Source organism: Strix uralensis, chromosome 1, assembly GCF_047716275.1.
Source record: "Strix uralensis isolate ZFMK-TIS-50842 chromosome 1, bStrUra1, whole genome shotgun sequence".
Lineage (NCBI taxonomy): Eukaryota > Metazoa > Chordata > Aves > Strigiformes > Strigidae > Strix > Strix uralensis.
In genome coordinates this window covers 46,580,151-46,601,768 of record NC_133972.1, presented here as the reverse complement: position 1 = coordinate 46,601,768, position 21,618 = coordinate 46,580,151, and the positions used below count along the sequence as shown (strand labels likewise).

The window sequence follows — 21,618 nt, the reverse complement described above, 5'->3', positions numbered from 1 at the left end:
AGAGCAAAGAAACTACTGGAGTCTAGATCCTCAACCGTGGTAGGCGCTTAAGTATTCTTCTCCTGCAGAAATAAATGCATTTGAAGTGTAAGAAACACTGTACGCTGAAGAGTCTTCTGAGGCAACACTGCAAGAACTGTATGGTCATTCAGATGACCTCCCTCAAATTGCAAACCTTTGTGTTTTAAACTGAAAAGAAATAGTGTAACCGTCAATGCAATGGTTTGTCTTATTTTAACTCTTTAAGAGAAGTGAACGACGAGCACTGTCAGGTCACGGCGTGCTTTACACAGTCCCTGGTTGGTCTGTACAGAGAAAAGGAACCAGTCTCATACCTTCAGATGGACACAGTTCAATGGAGATTTGGAGACAATAATTTTCTTTACATTTCAATAAAGATACCCAGTATGCTAAAGGAAAAGTTTTCATCAGCTTAATCTTTGCTACAACTTCAGAACTATTCATGTGTTTATTTTCTTGCTTTACCAGTTCACATGATTTCTGCACTGTTTTCCTCTTTCTTGTTTGTTGATTAATTGCTGGTTAACACTGTAAGAAAGACAGAAATCTCATCTGCTTTATTGTAAGTCATATTGTAAAAAACAAAAAAAGCACGCTACAATGCATACTATTTCATAAAGGTTTAGTACTTGACAAACTGTATACATGGTTAGGTGTTTATTATACTTTCCCTTTTTGAAGTTCAGTCAGGCTCTTCATAAAGTGTTTTCATGCTCACTAGGAATTAAAAAAAGCCCTTGCAAACCTTTATTTTCTTTAACCTGAGAGGATAATATTTTTCATAAATATGTAAATTTACTTTCTTGGAAACACACTGTGCAGTCCTACATTCCATTTACAGATTCAGATTTTGAGTATAAAATTGTTATTCATGCCAGCCTGTTCTTTCCTGTTATAACAGGAAAATGCTGCTCTATTTTTCTCTTTTCTGGTGTTAGTTATTTAGTAACTTTGTGCTCATTGAAATGCAGTACAGATAACTATTTCTCTTTTCATTTTTTTAAAGCTCTGAAGAAAGAAGATAGCAGCTTTGATGAGGTAGGTTAAATATCTTTGTACCTTACATAGTCCAGGTATGCTTTACTATTTCTCATTAGTGCTAAAAGAAACCCGTAGATGATAGTGTTACAAGATGCATATGTGTTAATACATACCTATTGCTCAACCATATTTTCATTTTCCAAATAACTACCAGATGAATTTGTTTGTTGAAGGCTCTGAATGGAATGCTTGGGTTTTTTTGGAATATAATAAAACTGCATGTTGTATGAAAAGTGGTCATTTAAAAATGTTCCATGTGGAGAAAATACTTTGTAGAACTTTACCCACCATAATTCTCATAATTGTAGGCCTGTACTATAACAGACAGTGAAAAAACATCACTCTTGAGAGAACACCTTATATAAAGTACTGCTGCATTGGCTTCTTGCTGACTGTGTCAATCGAGATAGATGCTTCTTGTGAAATAAAAACAAATCCAACACCACAAAACCAGCAGCTAGCTGTATTGGTAAAACTGATACTTAATTATTCAGTGTAGTCAGTTGGGGGTCCTGACCTATCTGTGATACGATATGTGTCTTAATTTGTAGAATATGCTGCTTGTGATTTGTGCTTGCTTTTATTTATGATAGGCTTTGAGAGGTTCAGGTCAGTGCAAGTTGTCCTGCAGTGCCAGTTTATGCAGGAAGAGGTGTGAAGACTTATCATACTGTAGTCAATGCTTGCCTTGTAATTCCCTCTGCCACCATAGCTGGAAGCAAGTGGTAGTATTTTCATGTGTTGATGTTACGCTTCTGGCATTTCTGTGTTTTCTTCTTCATTGCATGCTGTAATCTTAAATTCTTGGCTGATTACAGTGAGATAGCTGCTGTGTAATGCCAGATTCTAGAATAAATAAATGATGATGTAATGTCCTTGATTCTGGATCAAATCAGACTTCATCTCTTTCTAAACGGATTGCCCTGAGTTTTACACCCCTCTGCTCAAATTCAGTAACAGCGATATAGATGTTTTGTGCTTTTCTGATGTGTGTTACAGAGAGCTGTAACTCGGCTCGACCCCTCTCAGGTTTGAAGTGAAGGTCCTGGGGTTGGACTCTTCTTTTCAGGAACCCTTGTCAGATCACACAGCAGTCCCAACTATGTATTTCTGTCATAACACTGGTAGAACTTGCTTCCTCCCTAAAAGTGTACACACGTGTGGATACACGCTTGGTAGACTCTGAATCCTTGTTTTACAAATCTGGTCTGGTTTTGTCCAGTACTTTCTTTTGTAGTCTGCAGTGGTGTATCTGTGTAATGATCTACCCAGTAAGCACCTTGTATTAAATTTGATACAGAGTTTGAAAGGATCTATTAAAAAATGCTGTCTTATGAAGATGGCAATTTTTCTGTCCCCTCCCATTCCCCAGGATTGTTTATCTACAGGTTGTATGTATTTTCTTTAAACCTGGCTTTCTGTTTGAACAGGGACAACTTGAGCAAATTTTTGTTTAAATTCAGGGACTTTGGGAAAAAAATAATCTTTTAAATATGTTGATGTGAGCTACTGCAGAGGCAGTAAGAGAAGGCTAGTGAGAAGGGTACACAAAAGAATTTTCTTCCATCTCCTGTAAATAGTGACATTAGCATCAATTGGTTCCATAGTTTCAGGTGACACTTCTTAGAAGAAAGAAAAGTGTGCTGCGATTTTTATGTTGTCCTTGTTATCTCTTCAAACTCAGTGCAATGGTTCTTGGCAATTATCTAGCCTAATATGTGAGTCGGAGAACGGGATGTACCACATATCACTTAATTCATTTCTTTTCAAACATCCTTCAAATCAGTAGATAAAACAGTCTATAGTAACAATAGTGTACCTGATTGTAATGACACATACTTCTAAGGGAGATGATGTCTGTAAGCAGAGGAGTGGGCACATCTGTTGGTCTCAGAAGGCTATCTGAAAAGTACTACTAAGACCATGTCATGATATAAAAGGAAAGCAATCTAGTCTTCTGGCTAGTAGATGTAGTATTGATATATCAGGGATGCAGTTACAAAGAGAGTTAGACAGTAAATGGGAATATCAGGTGAGGAGAGAGAGAAGGTAGTTGTCCAAGCACTGTTTTACTTCAACTTCGTAGACAGCCTGCTATGAAAAATGGTATAGTCAACTGTTGAAACATAAATTGCATTTAACAACAGCATGTTCTCCCTGTACAGTTAGTGGAAAGATACTCTCTCCTTTCATGGTGCTGAAAAATGCTGTGTGTCTCTTGCCAACGTGTGCTTCCCCTTTCCTGGAGGGGGGTTGGCCTGTGGAGCGGTGCCTGAATAAGTAGCAGTGAACTTGCCGGGGAGGATCTACGCTCCTGATACTGTGGTAGAGGAGGAGAACTCAGTGTTTTAGCCTTTGAAGTTGTGACCAGAGCACCAGTAGCAGAGGCTGGCCAGCAGGGACCTGAACTCTCCAAGGGCGGAGGGAAAGTGGGATGAAGAAAAAGACAACCTTTCTAAAGCTGCAAGGTTTGGGTTTGCAGCCGAGTTAGTTGTCAGATTATTCTGCACATTGTAGATGCTACAACAGGATCTTACTTGTTTGTCCTTCAGGAATCGAGGGTGGAGAAATGAGCTGTTTAGCGGATATTACTTTACCTACTTTACACTTGCATGCAGTAGCTCAGAAATGTACAGCACTGCGGGAAGTCATCTTTCTTCAAAGTGAAAAGACTAAAAATTAACTTATCAAACCTGACAGGCAAGTGTATCACATAATTGTTTTCTGTGAGTTATGAAATTAATCCCTCTAGTAAATTAGGACCAGAAGAATCATGAATAGCAAATCCTGTGAATAAGTTGCATGTCAGAAAATACTTTTAATTGTTCCGGAACTGTTTTGGAGATCTTTGTGGTGCATTTAGTTCTGCACATAAGGTAAGAGCACAACAATAGCAGGAAGGAGTAGTGTAGGATTTGTCACTTTTTGGTACCTGCTGTTGTGTTGCTCTGATTAAATTTTGAATGAAAAAACTCTTCTCTGTAGATGCTGTTGGCCTTTATTTCAGTCCATGAGAACATGTGAATTAATCCATTTAAAACCATTGATAGCCTATTTACCTTCATAAGATCTTATGACATCTTCCAGAGACTCGGGTGAATAAATGAGGATACAGACCACTTTTGTATAGTCTTTCATTCAAAGCAACAAAGTAATAGTGTGCTGCTTTTTTTTTTTTCTTTTTTTTTTTTAAGCTTTAGCCTTTTGGTTTTTGTCATACCAATGTTTACTGGTCACATTGTGGGAATGGGAACACAGACTTGCATCAGTACCTCCTGAAATCAGCAGGAAGATTTTCAGTGTTTTCAATGGTTTGTGGCTTGGTTTCTTCTATCATGAAATACCATGATTTGGGGGTGGGGTGCAGACTGTTCTTGCCTGCTTTCAAAGTTAGTTTATCTGGATGGGAGAGAGTAAGGCATCTTCTCCTTGTGTCCTGAAATGTTGTTACCTGCTCTCTGAAGAGGGCAAACTGTCAAAAAAAAAAAAAAAAAAAAAAAAAGGGGAGAAAAAAAAAAAGAACAAAAAGAGTTGCTCTCCTCTTCAAAGCAACCTAAATTTCACTCTCTGAGTGTAGGTTCTGGCATGGAAAGCATCTGTTTCATTCTTTTAGGCAAAGCACTGATTATCTACTCTGGATACCAAGATAGAAGATAAATACCTCTGGGGAGTAGTACTAGATGCAAAGAGTGGTCTATACAAATGTTTGGTACTTGAGTGAACACTTTATTTGTGCTCCAATAGTTCGTCAAAGTTTAGAGTAATAACTTCCAACTATGCAAGACTGCTTTGATGTCTTTGGACTGTTAGTATAACAAGAACTATAGAACTTGTCCACTCTGTCTTATAATGGTGGAACAATTTTCTTTTTCATTCAAATGAGTGTGATCAAGGCAAATAACATGTAGCTTAACTGCAGCATATTTGTTGGAATGGAAGCCACTGTTGATGACTGACCTCATCGCAAGGCTGGTAACCTGTTCCTTTGGTTAGCTGCTTGCTGTTATGATTTATTTCTAAATTATTGTCAGTCAGTCTTGAGCTGTTTATTCTTGTCCTTCTGTTGTTAGTGGTTTCTCTAAGCACTTAAGTTGTGGTTTAAGACTTTCACTTATGTGTATTCAGACTAGATAAATTACTATCAATGTCACAATCAAAACAAAATAATCTTAAGACTCAAAATCAATATGAATTGCTGTGATTATTACTTCTTATGTGGTGAGTTGTATTGCTGTTGTTTAGCTATATTTTAGTGTTGATTTTGCCCAATATCAAGAGCACCATGTTTTTAAGGCTACCTTCCTTAGGAAATTAGGGTACTGTGATTGTGCCTCCTGCATGTGTAATACTTTCTGATTCCACCCAGTAACTTTGTAGCTGGCAGATACTAGACACCTAGATGCTTGGTGAAAAAGCATGTGAGCTGGCTGAGGGATAGAGGTAAGAATCTTCTCCGATGGAAAAGCTGTAATGCAAGTTCTTGTGAGTGTAGGAGAATCTGGTTGGAGGTGTTTTGAATACTCTGATGTCGGCAAAATCTTTAATACTCATCTGCTTCTTACTATGTTTAGGATCTCCAACTCTGAAGAAGCCAAATTTTGTTTATTTCACTCATGGAACAACCTCTGTGTGTTTGAAGCGGAAGTGTGCGAAAGGGGAGGGAGTTTTGCCAAGTTACTTCTTGATTCTGTAATGTGCTTGCTCTCACAGTCTCTCTCTCAAAAAGAAACCAAGCCCCAAAACAAAAAGGTTACTCCCTCTGTGGGATATTACCATGAAAAATGTTTTGGTTTAAAGGACACCCATCTCTGAACCAGAACTCTTGTGTAGAGAATATTTTGAGTTTGGAGGGTTAAAGGGAAGGGTCTAGTTGGAAAAAAGTAGAGCTTTGTGAAGAATGAACAAGAGGAATTTGAATGCCATAATGCAGGAGGCACATAACACGCTAAATAACATTTGTGCATTTTAAAAAAAGTTTTATTTATAGTCAGTAGCTTGAGAGAGAAGTGCATGTAGGAAGTATAAATATGGAACTATACCTTCTCCTGCAGGAGAGGATCTGGATTGTGGGAGATGGAGGAGAGACAAGTCTAGCCCTCCTGAGACTCAATGTTACTTTTTGTAGGATCTTGGAATAAACATTGATTATTTTACTCCTGGGAGACTTAAAAGGGTGGGGTTGGTGTGTGACAGACTTAGGGAAGAGCCTGTGATACAAAGGATTTTGGAAGCCTGCTTATTGTCCCTCTTTCTTGAGTGCAGTAATTCTTTATTGATCTAGATACAGTAAAATCATTACAAGCCATGACTGAACTCTCTGCTTCTTGAAGACTTTGTTTATATTTAGGAAGCAGGAGACTGGTGACTACTGAACTGCTTTACGTTATGATGTGTGGTATGGTGCGATGGAGAATTTCCAGAGAAGTGGTTAGCGTAAGTGTTGTATGGGTAATGTTTATAAATGGCCTGAATACATTTGGAGTGAGGATGTTACCAGTGCTGAGAACTTGGGTTTGACTTAGGGTATATGATGACTTTGATGCAGTTCTCATCTGCTTAATGTTGGGATAAGCAGGTGGTGTGTGGTTATCAGTTGTGAGGTGACTGAAGGCTTATGGGAAAGATGTAGGAAGTTATGCTAGAAAAATGAAAAAAACTAAAACTGAATTTGGAAAACAAATGTAGAAGTATAGGTGTCAAAGCAGGTTCTAAATAGTGCCAAGGAACTGGATCAGAAAATCTTCGTCTGGTGGTTTAAGTTACTTTGCCAACTGTGTGCAAAGGGGGTTCAAGTGTCTTGAGAAATGAGTCCGTTCAGACGTATGTCACAAAGGAAGTGAGAGGAAACATAATTCCAGGCGGAAGATAACTTGGTATTGGAAGTTGCTGCTTATGAAGTGTTACTTGAGACAGGACACAGGCAAATTTTTTGCGGGGGAAAGAGGAAGGTAAAAGCTAAGTAATGTGATCCTATGCCTCCTGCAGGAGGCCCATCTTCATTTACTCAGTTCTCGGACTCACAAGGTCTTTGTGTGTTGGATAGAGATTTTTCCAGTCTGTTGCCTTTGGAAGGGAAGATGGGTGGGGATGATGTTGTCTCATGAGCCTTTCCATTACAGAGGAGATTTCCAGGGAGATGGCTTGGTGGGTTTGTGTTCCTGCCTCTCCTTACTCCACTTTTTCATCCCTCCAGTACTCTTCACTTACACTGCTGAGGATCTGGTGTCAGTCCAGTGGTTCCCTAGCAGCAGATGGCTTAGACGTGAGCTTGCCCAGTATATTTACTTGTCTCTGCTGCCATGTGACATGTCTTTGAGGCCATTATGACAAACTATAAGTCTGAATTCTGTCACTAGTTTTTAGGACTGGTGTGTGATGATAGTGCATGTGCATTTGTAGCAGAATAGTGTCAGCACTTGAGGTCTTATAAAGCCATTCTCAGCTGCTTAAAGGGAATAATTGTTTCTGCTAGACAAGGACAGATAATATTATTAGCAAATGTGCTGCAGGTGAGTCTGAGAATGATGAGCATAGATGGAAGAGAGCAAATACTGCCATTCTCTTGGAGTGTGGCAACTTCTTACTGGATCAGCTGTGGGACAGATGTGCCTTTCATCAGTCTGTAAAACTGCTGGTTTGTAAAACTTCCGTTGGCTTAAAAAAACCCAACCCTTGGACAGCCTCGCTTAATTTCTCAGAGAAATACCAGTATTTATATGGTGACTAGGGATTCCTGTCACTTCCCGGTGCTGTGTTGGACATGGAAGAAAGTCAGGTTCTGGAAGATGTGAGACACTTCAGAACCAGATCTAGGTGACCACAGTGCAAACTAGTAAGTAACTGAGAGGTGGCAGGACAGCCACCAAGAAAAACTGACTGCGGAATGGCTACTTTGTTTTGTCCAGCTTCAAGTCTTTGAAGCAAAATCTGAGACCATGTGGAAGGTTTTGAGATTTACTTGGCAGTGACTTTTTACTCATTCAGACCAGGAATTGTTCTTAATGTTGGGGGATAAACCTGGACTTTAGCAGACTAAAACTTGAGAATCTTTTGGTTGTGGTTGGGGAAGAGTTTTAATCTTGGAGCATCCCTTAAATCTGTTGAGTGGCAGTGGTCTGACTTTTTGCCCCAGCCATCAATGTGTTCAGTTGTGTGTTCTTCTGCCTGGCATGGTTGGTGACAGTGCATCCATTTACCTTTCAGAAAGTGTATGTTATTTTCATGTGGTAAGAAAAATGGTTAAGTCAACTGTGAAACTGCTTATATGCCCCTTCTCTGCCTTCTCTTCACCTATAGACACCAGATGGAAGAAGGGTTCATGTTACTAGTTAATGTGTATGTGTTCTTTGCTTAACTCTTCTTTGAAAATGGATGGAGCAAAGGAGCAGAACTTGGTCTGAATCCATGTCCACAGCAGTGACTTGTGAGGATCCGGCCAAAACGCTGACATATAAAGATCTGTTCTGGTCTGCAGGCAAGTGTTTTAGCTATCAGAGAAGCATTGTAAAATGAAGATGAATTTCCAGGCCTACTTCTCTCGCTTGTGCATGCATATTTTTGTGTTGGACATTTCTGTTGATCAGGTGAGAGGATATATGCGTTCCAGAGATGTGGAGTCTAAATACAAGCTTATTATTTCAATGAAGTATGCTTATGTGTAAATCCTGCTGTTTATTTTCTTGGGATATATGGGATACAGTAATTTACTAGTAGATTAAATAGAGTAACAAAACATAGTACGTTACGTATGGGATTAGTAGCTTCTTGTTCTTGGCCTTGCTGGCCAATCTGATTGTGAGACAAGAAATAATTGTGTGACTTCTGTGATGGGTCTATCTCTTCCATCTTCTTTGTGCTTAGACTTTATTGCTTTTTTTTTTTCCTTTCTTCCAAGCCACACTACTAACAGACATATGATTACATTTAAGTCATCTTCTCATGAAAGGATCTAAATGAAAATGATTTCTGTCTACTTTTTAGCTTTCCTGAGAAATTCTGCATATATGATGCCTCATTTGCTGTGTGTCACAATATCACTGACAACCATATATTTGCAGGATCCTATCCACAGTAATCAAGGTTCTGAGTCAATTGACATCTCTCGCTATTTATTTGGAAGGGATAAGAAAAGGAGATTGCAGGCTATGACTAGTTTATTTAATCAAAATGGATTTTATGTGCGTAAAACAATGTCATTTTGATGATATTAAGGCCTAAAGAAATTGTCTTACACCTCTTTCTCTATATATTCTGGAATTTGTTTATCCCTTTTTTTCTTCCAGCAAAGCTTTCTACTTTGATGCCAGTTGAGTCACAGTCCTGCTAGTACTTCTTTTGTCCTTTTCAGGTACAGCAATTCTCCTTACCAAGTTGGAAAATTCAGACTTGACTATTACAGGTTATTTAAATGTGAAATATTGGCAGTAATTTAATAACCAAAAGTAAGAGTGAACGCTGCTGAAAACTTAATGATAAATGATGGAGGTATGGCCACTGAAAGAGCACATAGTGCATTATCACCAATTCCAAGTAACAACCCGAATTATTTATGTTTGGGCTCTCCTAAGTGTTACTTAATCTGAATTAAGTTTCTCAGTAGGATCTGGATATTCACCTTTTTCAGTGCTGAGAAATAAAAGCAATGTTACTAGCTTCAAAAGTTATTCACTGCTGTGCTGGCCCAGGAAAACCAGTGGCTTAACAATATTTTTTCCTGCTGCCGTGTGCTCAGCAGGGCTTTTCTTTGTATGTGAACTTCTTAGTCTGATAGCTCACATGTACGTATGGAAGAACATATTTTTGTATATGTTTGAGGAGTCTTCCTGTTTCTTTAGTGAGAGTAAAATGAATTTCTTGTTACCAGTGGATTTTTATTTGTATGCAGTTGCACTCAGCACTGTTTTTTTAAATGGATCTTTGTCTGTCTTTTCCTCCACTGAACCTGCATGTTCAGACTCAAGCACAGGTTGTGGCCACGGTGATCCTGAAATGATACCTGAGGCTGGGTTCATGCTGTTCTTGAACTTGTTTTTTGACTTCCATCTTGAAAATTCAACACTGAAGGAATTTGTCTGAGGTCACTTGCTGTGATCAGTTAGGTCAGTATGCCCTTCAGCTTTGAAATCTGGAAGGCTTTCTGTTATCCCAGGTATGTTGCAAGAAGTACTGCAGAGGCTAGGATGCGTATTTTCGTTCATATTATTTTTCTGAAGTTAATACCCTCTCAGCTGAAGCATTTTTCCTCACTGTATTGTTAAGACAGTTACAGAAAGCAGTTGGAAGGAGAATGTATTGAAATTCATATAGAACTTAATCAGTGTCCCCTTGTTTTTACCTCCATTTCTCTATTAACATAGAGTGATTGTTACTTTCTGACAGAGAAACAAGTTTTTCACATGTTGTTTTTTGGACTTCTTTTATTACGTTTTGTTGTTTGGATTTTTTTGGAAACCAGCCACACACACATTCCCCTGTCCACCCATGGGACTGGTTTGTCCAGCCTCTTCTGTATCTTTTGGAATTAGTAGTCCTCTTATTGCAGTTTCCGGTTTCATTTTAGTTATATTCTTTTATCCAGTATGGTGACAAAAACTGCATCATAGTCCAAATACAGTTTCAGTAGCTGTCAGTTAACTCATAGGCACAGATACAGTTGTTTGATTTCTTCTTTTATTTTCCTGTTTTGTGTCTGTTTTCATTTATAGCTTAGTCTCAGTGTAATTATCTATATTCACCATTTGTCTTTCTTCTGTTTGCCTTGTTCTTAAGCTGGTGGTGTTTCCTTGTCCATGGTGACAAGGATGCTACTGAAGTCCTTGCCAGTTGTTGAGGCAGCTGCAGGGGACATGGGAGCACAGCCGGGGTGGGAGCTCGTGTCCTGAGTGGAGTGGGCAGGGAGAGAAGGGAGCATCTGTGGGCTGGCTGGGGCTGCTGGGGCTGGCAGACACTGGCAGAAGCGATGGAAAGTGTGGTTTGGTGGCTTTCATTTATTTATTGGTCTTCTAAACAGCTAGACTTCCTAAATGGTCTCCAACCTGCTCTGCTTTGCTGATGCAAACTGATGCAGTTTTACAGTTAAAACAGCAATCTACGCTTGCTCAGAAAAAGTTTTGTAGCTTATCCATGTGAAGAATGAGGCTGGTTCAATTTGTCAGATTCATTATCATTCTTACCATGCCTTGGCTTGTTTAGATGTGAGAAGTCTCTCATGACTGCAGGTTTGCTCAGTTTGGAGAGAAAAAAATGTTTGGTGGTTTTTTTTTTTTTTTTAAAAAAGAAGGAAAAAAAAGAAGCGCTATGGTTTATCTTGGCTCCTCACGCACGGTGAGAAACCAGATAGAAACAGGATATTGGTTACAGGCATCTCCTGCTGACCTTGGAGATGCACAGAATTCCAGAAACTAGAGCACAGCATCTGGAGAAATACTTGAGTTTTATTTAGTTAGTTATTAGTGTTGTATGGCTCAGTTAAATGTGATGTGTCTGGTCATCATCAAATCATGACAGAAGGTCAGAGAAGATGAAGGGGTATGCCAACTTTTGCTTGCCCTTCAAAAAGGCATGCTATAGCATTTCAAGACCTTTCAAATCAGTAAGAAAACGGTATTTTTATCTTTGAAAGTAAGTTTGAGGTAACTAAGCAGTTATGAGTTAGACTAAGTAGATACATTTTTTTATATCTCAAGAACAGGTCTTTTCAGTGGTGTGGAATGAGTGCTTTGTCATGCATTTTATATGGACATTAAGACAATGTGTTCAAACCATGACCTTTGACAAAGTGATGATATCCAACAAAATGCTGTTTCAAAAGTAAAAAATTCAAGTTACTGTTATGAAAAAAAAGTATGAACAAATACTGTCAGGGAACCTGGGACTCTTTTTGTGAAATTTCTGTTCTGCATTAATTTCAGCAAAGTTCTAATTGAGATGCTCTGATAGGTTTATTGCCAGCACTCATTATTTCATTCTTCCGGAAGTGGGGTGGAAATGATGTAGATTTTTACAGTTGAGGTGATGTTTCATGTTGATGTCACCAGTTGAGCTTTAGAGAGGACACCCATAAGACCTAGCAGAGCTCATGGGTATGTTTAATACTCACCATGAGGTGGTTTCAAGAAGCTGCTGGGATTCAGTGGTGACAAGACTTTGGAGCAGATGTTCCACTGTGAGTGGATCCTCATCTTGGAAACCTATGTGAACTGCGTTTATTTTATTGTTAAAGTTTGGAGGAATGCCATGGATATCTTCCTTGCTCAATTTCTATCTCTTGTAGAAAATGTAGAGAGAAGGCCTCTTGGAGAGGAAGACAACAAATGGACAATGTAATTACTTTTTCTTTGCTGAAGAACGTAGATGGAATTGAAGATATTCAGTGGGAATGTATTAATTATACTCTAAGTTTGCTTCTTAGCCTTCTTCAAAATTTCAAATGTAGATATTAAATCAAGCAGCAGTTAGACTGAACTTTCATGAGTTGCAACCTCACTGTTTTACTACGGGACCATATAACACGCACTCATGGTCTGTCAGTAATGGTATGAGCTGCTCTGAGCGCCAACGACATCCAGAATAAATCCTGTGTCATCCACCACAGCCTTTAACTGGGTACAGGATGGAATTCTGCCTGTGGAAAAAAAGGATACTCAGTCTCTTAAGTCCAGGCAGCACTGTTTCCTGAAACTTACTATGCTTGGGGCTGACCAGCTTTGCAGAAAAGGACCTAAGGATCCCGGTGGATACCAAGTTGAACATGAGCCAGCAACGTGCCCTTGCTGCAAAGGCAGCTGATGGTATCCTGGGCTGCCTTAGGAGGAGTGTTGCCAGCAGGTCGAGGGAGATGATCCTTCCCCTGCACTCAGCACTGATGAGGCCACACCTGCAGTACTGTGTTCAGTTCTGGCCTCCCCAGTACAAGAGAGACATGGACATACTGGAGAGAGTTCAGAGAAGAGCCACTAGGGTGATCAAGGGTGATCTCTCCTATGAGGAAGGGCTGAGAGAGCTGGGACTGTTTAGCCTGGAGAAGAGAAGGCTCAGGAGGGGATCTTATCAATGTCTATAAATGCCTGAAAGGAGGATGTACAGAAGACAGAGCCAGGTTATTTTCAGTGGTGCCCAGTGGCAGGACCAGAGGCAGTGGGCACAAACTGAAACACAGGAGGTTCCCTCTGAACATCAGGAAACACATTTTTACTATGAGGGTGACCAAGCACTGGCACAGGTTGCCCAGTAAGGTTGTGGAGTCATTATCTGAGGAGATATTCAGAAGTCATCCAGACAACCTACCCATCCTGTGCAATGTGATTTTAGGTGGCCCTGCTTGAGCCGGTGGGTTGGATCAGATGACCTTCCAACCTCCACCCTCCTGTGATTCATGAACTTTATTGCAGTCTGCTTTCTTTCTGCAAACCATTTCAAGCTTTTTGCATTGCTTGTGTCACAAGCAATTGCCTTATTGTTAGCTTTGTCATATATGAACACCAATAATATTTTAAGTGTTTCTGTAATGAGAGGTGATTTTCTTCATATGTAATTCCATACAGTACATTGCAAATAATTGTGGTCCAAGTTCTATAAAGTCTGTAAGAGATACTGTTTCAAACCACTTGTTTATAAAAGCTTAAAAGAAATCCAAATGTGAAGATTCTCTAGAAACATCTGTAAAAAAGCTTATCTTTAGGAGCTCATTGCTATCCACTGCTCATCTGCCAAAGACACCCCTAGAGCTGTCGTTCTGTTTCTTTCCCCCCCCAAAGCCCAACACTTTGTACTCCAAGCAACACAGAGCTTATTGCCGGGGTTTGAATTTTTTCCTTTTACAGAAATCTGTAACTTTGCTTCCTATCTCCTGTTTTCATGAGGAATAAAAAAAAGGGGTTCTCGTGCTGTTTGTTTTTATTAATATGCATAATACGTGTGTTTAAGCTTCTCCCCTCCCTGCTCTTCCATGAGGTTAGTTTCAAAAGCAACAGGCTCTGAGGGAGTAACCTATAGATGGAAACCACCTGTATTTATGATTGTCTAAAATAACTACATGCTTCCAACAGAAATAAAGCTTCTTTTGCCTGGAATTATTCCTTCATAGCACACTTGTGCAGACATTTTGGGGCTCCTTGTTGATTTATCTGAAAGAGGAAACATTTGCTGCCAAAAGCATGAGAGCAAAAGTAAGCTTTGTCAAATGAAGGAAATTCTGCACCGTATCTTGAGTTTTCCCTTTTTAAAGGATGCTCGTAAAGTTGGGGGAAGGACAACAGTGTTTTTAGGCAGTAGGGTAGGAGGGGAGAGACTGATTTTAACATGTCGTTCTTCCTCCATAAATGCAGGGGAAGTGGGACTGTCCCATCATACCTGCTGTGTGCATTTGTTTTCCTTTGTTTTCCCATTTAGTTACTCTTTAGATAGGTTTCAACCTCTTCTTTAAATGCACATCACATAGAGTTGTGTGGAGCAAGTTCAGGCTAGTTGAAGCCTCTCAATTCTTGATCTAAATTGTGGCCTTTAAGTGCTTCTTACAGTGAATTGCTCTGCTTATGTATTTGTTCCTGAAATGTTTCCAGTTCTGGAACTGGCATTAGCATCAAGAACTATCATGTGGAAAAAACAGCTGGAGAACCAGAGTCTAACCAGAATTACTCATTTCATCTTACTGGCTGTCAACAGCACTCCTGGTTGTAATTCTGGCTTTAACAGTTTGGGGTCTAATCCTTGATTTCTAGGAAAGAGTCTGTGAGTTGATGATGATAATAAGGGTATATTCTTAATTTAAAAGGCTGTGTTGTACCTCTAACTTTTTTTGCTTGTGCGTAAAACTGCCATCAACATCAGTGAAGCATGGCTGAATGACCTCTATTTTTGAAAGTGTGGCATACCTTTATTTAAATTTTCTGCCTAAGATTGGCATATCATCATGTATTTTACCCCCTTTTTTACACAAAGTTTACCCTTTACTTACGGGATAAACTGCCTTATATTAGCTTGCATTTGTGTGGAATTGCCCCTTAGGTGCTCTTATTGTGGAGTAGCTGCCATTTTTAATAGCAGGACAGCGTGCATCCTGCAAACTCATTCATGAAGCTCTGTCCTGAGCACCAAACTTATTCAATAGAAGAGTTCAAAAGATTGTGCTCATTATGCTAAAAAATGGTACCCTTAGGCTCCTGCTTGATCAAACCTGGGGTTGCTTTAAAAACTGGGCCATAATTAATTGTGCAGTAAAACAGAATTATTATTAATCTATGTTTTTAAGAAAAGGACTAAATTATGTTCACTTGTGCTGTACAGTTTTGGAAAAGAAGAATATTCATTAATAAACAACACGTCTGTAATTAATTAATGATCCCCTGGAGAGGGTTTGCTCCCGAACTAGCTAATTACTGTGTAAAATACTAAAAAATTAATCCCAAAACACATCATGAAAAATCAGCTATGGGTTACTGAATTGGAGTGATTGAAGCAGATTTTATTTTTTTTTGTCTTAATGGCGAAAGTTAACAACCGAGACAAATGATAAAATGCAAAACAAAACTCCAGTTGAGGTGCATTTTGGCATTTCTAATTAATGAGCTCTGTGCTGTGCCACTAAAAATATCATAAAGCTCACATTAGAATTAGTGTGGGCTATAAACCTATTGTTTACTCTGCATTGGTTTGAAAAAGAGTATTGATTGCTTTTGGGTGGTTTTTTTATTACTTAGGAAGATCTAGGCAGGGCCTAAATATTAGAGTCCTCAAATTCATCATTTCCCTACCTTTTCTGTTATCCCTCTTTAATCTTCTGCTGGGTCTGTTACTTTTCTCCCTTTTCAGATAGACTTCTAGATCTCTTGAATTTGATCACAAATTTCAGAAGCCTGCTGTTCTGGCAACATAGATGGGGTCAGTAGTTTTAATAAACAGGTCACCGCGCATTTCTTGTTGGATTCATATTACTCGTAACTGAAGTAAATTTTAGTATTTGGTCCCTAAATTCTTAGTAAAGTTTTTGCAAATCATGAAATGTCCTATGCTTTGTGTGCCGAGAGCCTCACTGGCTTCCAGAGAAATACATGAACATGTCAAAAATTTGAGTACTTGCAGAATCAAAGCCTTGATTTGTAAAGTGATACTTAGTAAGAAAAATGGGCACAAGCTAGTAATTTTCTTCTTGAAAACAATGGTTATTGCTCAGGTAAACGTTAGCAGCATTGACTGATTGCTGACAAGAGGTGTAGAAGTGATTAACGTGACAATGTACAAATCATGTCAAGCTTTTTTTGTCCCTTGCAACTGCAGCAGGCATATAAACTAGACTTTCAGGTTTCTAGTTTTTTAGAAGAAAAATGTGTGTTACAGAGAACTTGGGAGAAAAAATTAAAATTCTTCCAAACTTAAATTTTCCTTGTGAAGTCTCTGTGTAATGCTGCTCCAGCCTAATTGATATCTATTTCTTTTATACTATATAAGTGTAACTTTGATGCATGCATAGGTACCTTGCCCCATCACTTTCCTTCCCCGCTCCTAAATCCTCTTATGTTATGCTTTAATAACATAATGAATAACAGATGAAATCTTCTTCAGGCTTCTCAAAAAATGAGTTCTCTAACTCACTCTGCACAAGTTTTTGACTGTATATAATATTTAAAAAATGGCTGGTTTTAAGTAAATATATGTTTAAGAAGTAACTAAAGACATCAGAAATATTCATAGCATAACTTTAAATCTTTAAAGGTAATGAGTTAGAAACACAAATCTGCTTTCAAATATATGTGAAAATTTGGTATTGATTCTAAGCTTATTCAAGCCAGTTTTATCTAAAAATGAATGCAAGTACAGAATAAATAGTTGCTGTCTCTAAAATGATATATTCAAACTACAAGATATACATGTTAGGCAGGTTGGGTCTTACTCATTTAATCCTGTCTTTATCTGTTACAAGTATTGTATATAAACTTTACCATCTTTACTTGATATAAATTATTTCCCTCATGTTAACCAGAGGGATTTGGGAGGGGAATCTTAGCAGCTGTGTTGCTAGCGTATTCTCAGCTTTTATAGATCGTAGACATGCTGCCCTGTGCTTCTCTGATTTTAACTTGGAGGCTTTGAAGGGAATGGGGATGTGGCAGTAGAGGGACTCAAGGATGTTTCTTCCTTTGCATGCCTTTACAGAAGGGGTCACCATTTTCTTCTTCGTTCTCTCTTTGGTAATCTGTCAAGGTGCGTTCTGGAGTCCCTCTTGGAAAGGCTTTGCTACAACTGGACAACCCAAATAGGGCAGTTACAGGGATATGGAACAGCTGTGTTGTAAGGAGAAATCCAATAGACTAGGATTGTTAAACCTGGAAAAGACCATGGAGGGGGGATATGACAGATATGCAAAACTGTGAATGATGTGAGTGGAAAAAAAAAAATCAGAGGGAAGTTTTCTGTGGAGATCTTGATTTAATTGATCTCATTGCCTCGTGCTGCAGTCTCTGCCTTCCTGCAGTAAAGGTGCTCCAGGGCTGGTTCCGAAGGTGAAAGCCTTTGCAGGGCTTGGGGTGGGGGCCATTTTTTCCCAAGATTTGGGAGAGCGAAGCATGTATGGACAATAGAGCAGATGTTAGAGGAGGAGACAAATGAAAAACATCTGGAGGTGACTCTCACAGGAAGAGTATGTGTGCACTCTCAACAAAAAATACAGAGCTTATCTATTGAGTGTTGGAGAAGGCGTACCAGGCTGAGTGGTTTCATCCAATATTGGCATTCTTATGTTTGGATTTTATTGCTCAGAGCTAGGGACACATAAAAATCACAATGGCATGGTAATGTTTCTTAGGGATAATTTTGTTAAACAATACTATTTCTGCTGGTGAAACTCCAAACATAGTCATAGCTTTGTAGTGGTTCATCTTTTGCTGTTTATGATTTATCTTACTCAGATGCCTGGCATAAATGAAGAGAAGAAAATAATTCTTTTTGCTGAAATGAGTTGTCTCTTAGAAGGCCACCTAATCTCTAGAGCTGCTGGCAAATCCATTGTAGAATAGCCTGGAGCCAAGAAAGGGGAATAAAGAACAGTGAAGAAAAACTGGAGTATAGGGAAGGCATCTGGGTGTTTTCAAGGGAGGGGAAGATGTCTTATTACTCACATAGGATTCAAAATGTGACTTCATTCTCTAGAGATTTTACAAACTTCACAAAAACACTAATGAAAAGCAAATGTTTTATCATGAAGTTTTCCTCTGCCTTCTTAATAATTCTTAAATACTTTAATATAACTTACAACTAAACTGTTTTCCTCCAGCTCCTGTTAACATTTACTTTCTATTTCCGTTCCTAGTCGGAATAGTTTCACCTTACAACTTGGGTTTCCTGCACAGTATTTTCAAATGGGACTACAGGGACTTGTTGCTTTAATTTGTTTGTATTCTGTTTCCTTCAAGCTTGGATGTCTCTGTGGGCATTTTTCTTGTGTATGTGTGCGTGTGCTTTTTTGGTTAACATCAGGGAAGTGTTGTGAGTAAAAGGCTCCTTTGCTATGGAAGTGTAGTAAGCCTTACTCTTTGAGCTGGGAAATAAACATTTTATCTATCCTTCAAAGTACTGAGATTTCAGATGCTTTTTCTATCTGTAACAGGATCAAAAACCTCCTCTGTCCTTTTTTTATAGAAGATCCAACCCTGTAGAAAAGCTGATGTTTCAGCATACATATCTTGCAGCTCAGCTGAGTTTTGTGATCACCAGATAATAATATTCTTATGGAGATGAGGAGGCAGATCTAGCTCTGATTTTCCTTTCTTAATGGCAACTTTCCTGAAACCATTATGCTCCTGCAAAAAAGTGGAAAATTTTTGTCCAGCCCGATTTTCTGTATTTTTCTATTTCTTGACTTGAGACATAATAATGCTTTCTATTTAATAAAGATTATGTATGCGTTTTGACCTCTTACTGTTGTGCTTATCATGTGTATTTCAGAATCTTTTGTGTACGAGAGTTCAGTTGTCTTGCTTGTAGCTCTCATAGTAATGTACCACAGGCTACTGTATATGTCAATTTAGATTTTGTACTGTATAGGTCTAATTTTGTGGAATCACTTTCATTTCCTCTTCGCTTTATGTTGGTTCTTATGCTTCAGAGTACTGCTTGTCTTCAATCAGCATATTTTTTTTCAAATGGGAAAATTAGTTTTTATTTTCATTGTGTAGTGTTAGAGTTTTTGCAGTGTTGATGCTGTTTGCATGGCTATCGTTAGGGGTCTGGCAGCCCTGCCATTAATTTCAGGATTTGCGTAAGTATGCAATAAAATAGCTCTGTGTAGAAAAGTGACATACGAAAATTTCACCTGAAAGGAAATAATAAAACAATTTAGATTGTAAGGGACCTCAGTAGGTCATTTTGTCTAGTCTCCCGATTGAATAATTTAGAAAAAATCTGGTAGAAAATACTTAGAAAACAAGGGAGGCTGGAGGGGTTGTAGTTCTGCTCTGAATTTAAAGAAATACAGAAGCCCAAAATACAGGCAAAGATTCACTTTATAAGCTCTCTTCTTTTTTTTTTTTTTTTTTTTTGTTCCTCTTCTGCAAAAAAGGGGAAAAAAAAAATAGATGTGCATTTCTGTTGGCATGCAGCCTCTTTCCACAAAAACCTTATCATTCACAGTAGTTGCCCATATTTACATATCACTGGAGCAGAACTATAGTTGCAATATTATTGGGAATAAGTACTAGACTTGCTCAGGGTTTTTTTTCTGGTTGTTTAATTACTAAAATTTATTTTAAGTACTTGCAGCACTTCCTTTGTGCTCTTCACAATAGCTTTCATTCAGAGATATGTTTCTTGTAAACAGAGGATCTGAACCCTAAAGATGGAAATCCTAAAAGTACTTCACAGTACGGAATCTCTTTTTTTCTTAAGTATGCCCACAGTACCTTGCAGTTATGTGTTAAACACTTTATTTTCATACTTGGATTTTGAGAATATAGTACTTCTGCTATTTCATTTCAGGAAATTGAGTGTTTAAACTAGTGGAGAAAATGAACTGTTGTCTGTAACAGACATATTATATTTTCAGCAGCATAACTTCACATTGCACATGTATTTACATTATAGCTTTTTAGAGGAGACCTTATGTGGTGGGTTTACCCAGCCAGCAACTAAGCACCCACCAACTGCCTGCTCCCTCCCCCTTGCAGTGTCATGGGGGAAGGAACTGGAAGAGCAAAAGTGAGAAAAACTCGTGGGTTGAGATAAAGACAGTTTAATAAGTGAAGGGAAGGAAAAAAACCACACAAGTGATGCAAAGACAATCACTCACCACCTCCCACAGGAAGAGCGATGCCCAGCCAGTGTCTGAGCAACAGCTACCTTGGAAAGATCAAACCCCAAATTTTTATTGCTGAGCATAGTATTATGTGTCCCAGAATATCCCTTTGGTCAGTTGGGGTCAGCTGTCCTGACTGTGTCCCCTCCCAGTCTGTTGCCCACCCTCAGCCTACTCATTGAAGGGGCAGCGTGAGAAGCAAAGCAGGTCTTTAGGCTGTGCAAGCGCTGCTCAGCAGCAGCTGAAACATCGGTGTGTTACCAACACCGTTTTGGTCACAAATGAAAACAGCAATGCCATAGAAAATTAACTCCACCAAGCCAGAGGCAGTATGCCTTACCTTGCTTTCAATTTGCGTTGCTACGAACAGCAGCACATAAATGCTTTGAAAGGGCATTAACCTTGACTGTGGAGGACTCTGGAGGCTAGAGCTCCTGCTCTGACAGCTCTAAGGGCACCATGTTTCCCAGAACAGCTGGGTTTTCTGAAGGAAGTGTTTTCTGCTGTTAGTGACAAGTGAATAATGATATCAAATGGTGTTAACTGCCAGGTGGCACCTGAAAGCTTCTGCTAATAACTGCTGTTTCCTAATATATTTTATATTAAATTTAAAAGGAAAACAGTATAACTTTACTAATGTCATGACAGATGGTGTGTGTATGAGTTTTTATATCCTGATCACACTTTTATAGTGAGTTTCATGGTGTGACCTGGAAGTTTGTTGGACGTTATCTTTGTGTATCTTTCTTGGCATAAGTGCTATGCAGTAACCGACTCTAAATCTTCGTAGGATTTCTTTTCTGGGAGAGGACAGTCAGCAGCTCTGGAGGAAAGGTCTCAAGACACTGAAAAGACTAGGAAACGGTGTCCTAGTTTCCTGTCCTTTGTCTAGCAAAGCCACTTTGTCCAGGACCTCTGTAGTTGTTTACAGATCAAAAGAGAAACAGTTGACCCATTCATGCCTTCTGGCATAATGGTATCTCATGTCTGTACTCTCATATCTGCTTGTTTTCCCAGTAGATTCTAGTGTGCTGAATGACTTGCATTCAAGAGAGATTTCAAAAACATGGAGTCTTTTACACAGCCATTGATATGGAAACTGTGGTAAAGGGGAAGAGAAAGTATATTGTGTAGCTACATCTCTCAGAGGCATAGAAGAAAGAAAGAAGGGTGACTGGAAGTGAGTACACCGCATCTTTTATCAGTGTAAGTGTTGGGGGAGAGAATGGGGAAAGCCACAGATGTCTTCAGATACCTGTTAAAGGATCAGGATC

The 21,618-nt window shown here is 38.9% G+C and overlaps 1 protein-coding gene across 2 annotated transcripts in view; it reads left to right on the top strand.

Annotated features, from left to right (window-relative positions):
• Window positions 1-21,618, top strand: part of CDK14 (cyclin dependent kinase 14) — a 321,807-nt gene that overhangs the window by 5,405 nt on the left and 294,784 nt on the right. Inside the window, exon 2 of one of the 2 annotated variants that reach the window (XM_074864790.1) lies at window positions 1,028-1,059. The exons of the other annotated variant lie outside the window; for it this stretch is intronic. Coding sequence (XP_074720891.1) covers window positions 1,028-1,059 — 32 coding nt within the window. The remainder of the gene's footprint in view (window positions 1-1,027; window positions 1,060-21,618) is intronic. 2 annotated transcript variants of the gene reach the window in all.